Source organism: Lepisma saccharinum, chromosome 1 (assembly GCF_977018435.1).
Source record: "Lepisma saccharinum chromosome 1, izLepSacc3.1, whole genome shotgun sequence".
Classification (NCBI taxonomy): Eukaryota; Metazoa; Arthropoda; class Insecta; order Zygentoma; family Lepismatidae; genus Lepisma; species Lepisma saccharinum.
In genome coordinates, this window is record NC_139229.1 from 54672299 (window position 1) to 54680136 (window position 7838).

The window sequence follows — 7838 nt, forward strand, 5'->3', positions numbered from 1 at the left end:
TAATTTAGCAAATACTACAATTACTAAATAATGGTCACTGGCACAGTCAGCACCTCTATGTGTACGAACGTCAATTATACTAGTATGCCTTCTCTTATCAATGAGAATATGATCTATCTGATTATGAGTTTTGCCATCTGGAGAAGACCAGGTATATTTATGGATATCTTTGTTTAAAAGTGGTACTTTTCACAATTAAATTCTTTGAGGTTGCAAAAGTAATCAATCTTATACCATTATCATTACTTAATTCATGAAGACTTTCTTTACCAATCGTGGGTTTAAATGTCTCTTCTTTGCCAATCTGTGCATTACAGTCACCTAACAGAATTTTCATATCATACTGAGAAAATTTATCAAAGACCTGTTCTAACTCTGCATAAAAATCATATTTACTATTATCATCTTTATCTTCCGTTGGCGCATGTATGTTTATTAAAATAATTTTACACCACCTACCCTGTAAAACTGCATATGATATCCTATCATTAATCAATTCAACTGTTTTAAGAGCCGAGATAATTCTATTATTTATGAAAAAGCCTGTTCCAAAATTATGATTTTCAGTACCATCATAGAAAAAAGTATAATTTTTAGTTTTACAATTCCCTTCTCCTGGCCACCTAACTTCCTGGACAGCTACTACATCTAATTTATACTTAACTATCTCATTAACTGTACACTGAAATGCCCCAGGCCGGTAAAGGCTCAGAACAATCCAGGTGCCTAATTTAATATCCTTATTCCTAATGTAGATCTTATCCTTAGTCCAGGGACCTCCCTAAGTAGTCCCCACCCGGTTCGAATGGGGGACTATTTTACCTCCAGAATATTTTACCTTGGGAACATCCATGGCCTTATATTGCTGTTTTTTGACATGTCTTTTTACAGTGCAGAGTTTTTCAATGCTATCTTCTCAAATGAAAAGTGCAAACATGATGACATACGTATAACGAGTATTTACATCTACCCAAGCTTATATTTACTGAAACTCTACATATCTTTCCAGGTGAAGTTAACGGGGCTTTCATTGGCGACTCTCAGTCATTGGCCGGTTCCAGGAAGTCTCTGAATCTCCATCCAGTGATGCTGATGCCACAACCAGAACCTGACCGCTTCTCCGAATTTTCCAACAGGACTGGAAGATCGAAGTCATCGGCGTACAGAGCGGAGTATGCATCCAGCATTCAGAACTTCCAGCTTTGAAGATCAATTTGAATTAATGAACGTACCCTTCACGAAATACTCAGCTTGTAATGTTAACGTGGATATCATAGACTGTATTGGCTGCTAAGGTTTCAATCATTATGACCTTTGCGAACCACACACAGAGACGTTTTACGTTGGAAATAGTGTCAAATGTATCGAACTTGAAGATATAAAGGTGGAAATTTATACGCAAAGAATAATTTTCTAGAACTTTACTTCTTAATGGTTAATATCACGTTCACACTACAAAACAACAAATATTTTATTGTACATGAAATAGTAGTATCATTTAGTTATAGGAAGCTTGAAAAGTGTAAACAAAAATAGAAAATTTTATACTAACGTCGTTTATATTACGATAAAGTAAGAATACTCTTTCGTATAAACTTTATGAATATGTACATTTGTAAACTAATATTTTTCAATACTCATTTTATAGTGCAATTTTTTATGATACCTGTAAAAGATTATATTTAATAGAATTTTTTGCGTTTGTGGGAACAGTTAACTTTTTTACTGATAGCTAAGGAGGCTTACAGCATGTTATGTTCTTTAGTAGCATTACCGTGGTATGTGTTGTAACCATACATACTGTAAAAAACTTCATGTGTGTTCAAGTTCTGCAGCTACTCCTAGTAAGGAATGTGTATCTGAAAGTAAGACAATTTGCCTAGATGAAGCATATCTGTATGATAACCAAAGTTTTTTTTTTATTGTTTGTGTGTGATTTCTTTTAATCATTTTGTAACTTCGAGATTGTGTATTAAACATGTCTGTAATTTCAAAATATTTTTCTCGTATGCGGTTTATGTTGTATTTTTTCTGTTTCAATTTTGAACATTTGAGTACAATATAAATTGATGTGACAATATTGAAATGCATTAAAAGAAAGAAAATATATAATTTAACAATAAATTGTAAAACTGCTGAAAATTAGGAATGTTTTAGATGCAGCTTCATTGATTGAAGTCAATATATGTGTTAGAACCAATATTCAAATTTCTACAATGCTTACATGGTAATGAAACTACCGTGGAAAAAATACTTCTGAAAATATTTGGAAAAACTGTCAAGATTATATATTCTTCTGGTTATGGACTTTTAAAGTTTCACGACAAAAAATATGTAGGCTAAGATCAGTGGAATTGTTTATAATAAATACAATTCCATCATAATATAAGACACAAAGTTTTGTAAGGTTTATTACGCTGCTTCAGTGTGTGCAGTAATATGTAGATTTCTGGAATAATATGCTTTAATGAGTAATGAACTACATGAAACTTTGTAAGAAACTGCGAATTTGCGTTGCCCCAGATTGTGGAGAATCAAGTTAAGATTAGATTGACTTGTTTCATTTGTCGATTTTTTGTACACATTCTTGGTTGTTTTAAAACATAATTCATTAATGAAACTAGCTTCCAAACTCTGATGGCTGTTCTATTAGTTTTCAATTTCAATACTCTTGTTATTAGTAAACTTCATATATTTTGTAATAACGTTATTGAATTTATAAAAAATCGCAGAGATTTTATAATGCATGACGTATGCCAGTGCTAATATCAGTGATTAATCATTAGCAATGAAAGTGTGTTTGCTTCGTAATCCTTACTAACAAGATATATTTTATGTTTGCATCAGTTAAAATATAATTATGTAAAATAGTATTTAACTTAGATATGTGCATTTTTATATTACATTTTATGGTTAATAATTTCACAATCGTTGTACATAAGATAAAGAAAAATGTGTTTGTATTAAATTTATTTTCCAATGTTCTGTGACGGTGAATTTACTTTATATTTTAAAATATTTTTGGAATAGAATTCCGTGTAAAATATATTGGAATATCTAACAATTATTGACGAACAAAATTGAAAAATGAGCAAAATATATATTTATGTTATTTGGTTGCTGCAAAATAAATTTTTGGATATTTTATGAATATGAAAATAAAAATAAATAAATCTAATAAATCTTTTATTACTCGTATTATATAGTCGCAATTCATTTTAAGCAGTAGACAGACTATAGTAGATGGATAGAACAATATTAAAGTACTTCTCAGTTGCCTACTTAACTCTGTGGCAGTTCTAACCCGAAGGTTTTTGGCACAGCAAAATAAGTTTCCACATCTCCCTATTCTGCGTAAGATAAATCCATCTTTCAGGATATCCGGACCTGCCAACCGAAATCTTGTTGATGTAATTATTGTAAGAACATGAGATGATGTTATGTAGCCTCCTCCACTCACTTATTCCTTCATCATTCTATGTCGTAATATTGCTCTTAAGAAATATATTGTGTTCCTTTCTTAGTGGAAAGTAACATGTTTCATATTCATACAAGACTACAGGTCAAATTTCTGTTTTATCTTAAGATTATTTGATATTATTAATAGACGAGGGGATAACATGAAAGTAGTATGTATTACCTGAATTAAGTCTGCTCTTAATTTACTCTTTAATATCGTTGTCATTTGTCAGTATTGCACCTTAATCTTTGAATTTAGAGACAAGCAGGTTATATATAATTAGGTTTATCTATCATTTAATTTTAGTCTTTCAGTTTTGTTTTAGACCATCCTAGCTGCATATTCTAAGGCTAAATTTTAAGAAATATAGCCATTACTCATCTCGTGGTATTAATCCACATGAATTTTTAATTTGTCACACATATACCACAGATATACAGTACTTACAAGAATTTTACTTTTGTTACTTACCATAATAACAAGCTTCTTTTTGGTATTCCAAACTTGATACATAATTTATTTTTATTTAACAGAATCGTATGGTTTTCAAAGGCGATAAATATTTGATGGGAAATATTCTCACATTTTCAAGCGCCTATCTAATAGGAAATATTTGATAAGTAGTTGATATGATAACGTATACTTTCATTAGCACTTCAAATTAGTCTTGTTAAAAGAACGTTAGGTAGTATTTCATATAATGTTCAAACCAGAGGAATTACATGATGTACAGTGATGTAACCTAAATTGGGGCATTTTTCGAACTTTTGACAGAATGTTGATCTATTTATTTTCAAGCTATATTATTTATGTTAATAGTATGGTACTATATCATACAACAAAGCCTCCAAGTACCATACAATTATATTTTTTCATTCAATATAAATATAGAAATTTGTACAAGTCAAAATAAGAACACAATAGCCCGAGAATGGGACACGTGAAAACACAACTATTCTTCATGTATTAAGAGACACTCCCATTCTCCTATCTTGAGGCAATACGAAAGGTTTGAAAAAGAATAAAAACTTACGAGAGTTAAAAAACTTCAAATAATACAGTATTTTATTTCGATCACAAAATATACATATAAACTTAAAATGAAGTTATAAAAATAATGGAAATTCCTCCAAGAAGTATTTCTTTTTACTTTTACAGCAAGTGACAAAAATGAATTCTGATTTTTGTAGGCCTTGCCTTCCCTGTCCCCCTATGGCGCCATCACTAACTCCAGCTGCCATACAACTATAAAGGATAACCTTTTGCCCTGAATATCCGTTTTTCCTTTGATATTTATTATTTTTATTGGCTGTGTCAGCCTCTTCCCCTTCCTGCATACCATGTCATTTTAGCTCCATTTAAGGTGCAATTTAGTTCTTTCATGCGCAGCCGTTCTGGCAACACTGGAAATAGCCAAGGTACATAGAGATTGGGAAGAAGCGGGTATGGAGAAACAAAGAAGAGGCAATGTAGTGCAAGTGGTGGGAATTGATTTGCAAGTTTCTATTTCATTTCACGCTCTGTGTAAAATGCGTGTATGTTAAACGACACATTGAAACGCATCTGCTGTGTGGTAAAGGCTACATGATGTACTATGATTCAAACGCTAAAGCGTATGTAACTAGCTCATCGTGCCGGCATTAGATCCAAGCAGTTAAGGTAGGAGTAGATTTAGATTTGATTTTGCCCACTGTCGTTACAAATGGCGTCTTGTGAATCAAGTACAAGATAAATGTTTGTGAAAACAGTACTAGAAATCTGTGATTCGAAGTACCACCGTTTGGTCAAAATATCGTTATATTTTTCCAATAAGGCCAACATGGTTGATGACGTAATACTTTTGCTAAGTGACTTGGCAAGAGAAAAGTTTATTCTCCTTCAAGTTTGACGAAGGAAATGTACATGTTTATATTCGTATAGGAATTAGCAAAGGTTGAAGTTTTTAACAGACATTAATTGTGTACTTCATAATCACAGTAGATGTATGCCTGCAAATTGTTGAAGCAATGCAAACATTGTAGGGTGAAGTGCCCGAATTTCGGATAGTTGCCTTATTTCGTATAAGACGATATTTCACCAGAGAGCAGCAGCGCCGAAGCATATTATGGGAACTGACACGTTTCTAAGTCCACCAGTTGCAATCTCGTGCCTGACATTGAACGTTGTGGCTGTAGTTTTGGGCTTTTTTTGATATAATACTTCAAACTTAAGGTTTACAGGAGAAAGGTTAGTATTTACTCGCTTCTTTCCAAACGTGATATAATCTTAAGAAATTTAGGAACTGTAACCACCTAGTTTTAATCACTTTATTTCAGGGAGCGACAAGACAGAACGTCATATTGAATACACAACCGTGTTGCCTAATTTCGGATTCTAACTGTATCTATGCCTAATGTCGGCCATCTGAAATTTGGAGATTTGGATAAATTTGAAAGTTTTCAATAATGCATTTTTATACAAATTATCATTTTTACTTGTTATTGTTAGAGAAAATTATAATTTATTTTATGAATAGAAAAAACAGTGAAATGGCAACTTTATTTGTTCAAAGATGACCGGAAAGCGTCGTACGCTAAAAACAATGGAAATTAGTACTATTTCATTGCCGCATCCAGGATTGTGATGAAGTACAACGCTGGGCGCCATTTTCTTCCTTATACTTTGTATATAGTATCAGACACACGTGGTGGCCTACTTTGACCAACGACTGCGGCGGTGAAGGAGGGAGTGAAAATTTTCAAAATTTCTGGAAACTTATTTTGTTGTGCTAAAACTTTTTGTGGCTTTCTTTTCAAATTGCTTTCATAGTTCTGAGCGAAAGGTACTGAGCTTTGTTGCCAAATTGAGTCCGATATGATGAAAAATTCAATCTCTGTAAAAATTAAAGTAATTACAAACATTTTCAATGACATCACTGGCACTCGTATACTCTGTCCCAGGAGACTGTGGAGCAAGCGAACCAAAACTAAAGCCGGGACGGCATAGGATCCGCCGCGGGGACAGATTTTATGGCAGTGACCGTCTCTTGCCGCGTTTACCTACGAAGGAACTCGTGGCCAAACAACCAATTTGGCCTATTGCTTGGGCAAGAAGCGGCAACAATAAAATCCCTTCTCCCCGAAGCAGCCAGCAGGGAAACTTTTTTTATAATCAATAGCCTAGGTAACTAGGTGCTTTAACTATTGAATTGCGCCAGTGTTATTTTAAGTTTACGTTAAGCCACTTGATATTTCCACATGCGAGTTGTTTCATTGATTGCCCGAACCTGTGGCCGAGTGGTTAGTGTCGTATGTGTGACGCTTATTGCGTAAATAGTGTGTATGGTTTATAAGACCTTTGAAGTTGTCAAGATGATGTTAAAAACAGATTGTGTTTTGTCTGGTATAAATGGAGTTCATTATAGTTTGTTGAATGGAATTTTGTGATCAATTAAATATTGTTGAATTATGCGTGCATATCATTTATAATCTATTCGACACCTTGAGTGCGATCTGCGTGTGTTCCAAATACACAACAGTTAGCACATCTAGCTGCGACGCCAAGAGTCCCGGGTTCGAATCCCGGTCGGGCTTGGTTGTTTGTGAATGTCCATTCATCAATTTCATCATTTCATCACTCATCCCCATCTTCGCAAATTAGCCAAGAGGCACAGAACGCGAAGTAAAATAAACTAAATCAAATCAAATTGTTTCATTGATTTTTTCAGTGAGCCTATTTCAATTTTTGTATTTTTTTCTCTTTTGGATATTTGACCTCGCTTTATTTTGCCTCTTTGGCAGTTATGTGCCGTACACTATAAGTTTACGTCTACATGCGTTGTCTACACGTAATCTACGCGTAGGTTACATTGGGTTGTAGTTTACATAGACTACCTAGACATCTAAAGTGCATTAAAATTAATTTTCAAGGGTTTCATGAATGGAAAGTGACATTTTCAACTATATTGGTTCCTAACGAACTGAAAAGAATCCTATTTATAACAAAATTTCTCTTCTCTTCTATCAACTATTGAAGAAGATAAATGGTATGAAAGAAAAACAACAGATGACAGTCGTGAGGCAAAATTAGTCTTTTCCCCATAAAACATTAGAATATTTTCTATGTTAAGTTTTTTACCTAGGTGAGAAATTGTTCGAATTTGGAAGGGAGTGTACGAAAAGTTCTCCTCACACATCAACAACTGATATGCAGTATAATTTTGTTTAACTTCCACGGCTCCCTTTGTTAGGTTATCACCTTTCGCCATGTTGTTTACATAGATTACGTCATCTACGTGTATAAAATAGTCTACGTGTAGTATGTAGACTATCGTTGTTTACGCGTAAATGCACATCGCTGCTCTTGAGTCAATTTTTGTGATAGGACAAAAACAACGCTG

The 7838-nt window shown here is 33.5% G+C and overlaps 1 protein-coding gene across 1 annotated transcript in view; it reads left to right on the plus strand.

Annotated features, from left to right (window-relative positions):
* Tmhs (Tetraspan membrane protein in hair cell stereocilia) overlaps nucleotides 1-3172 on the plus strand; it is a 71496-nt gene extending 68324 nt beyond the window's left edge. Inside the window, exon 3 of the mRNA XM_083131926.1 lies at nucleotides 1010-3172. Within this exon, the coding sequence (XP_082988052.1) occupies nucleotides 1010-1206 (197 nt within the window). The 3' untranslated portion in view covers nucleotides 1207-3172. The remainder of the gene's footprint in view (nucleotides 1-1009) is intronic.
* Nucleotides 3173-7838: the final 4666 nt, after the last annotated feature.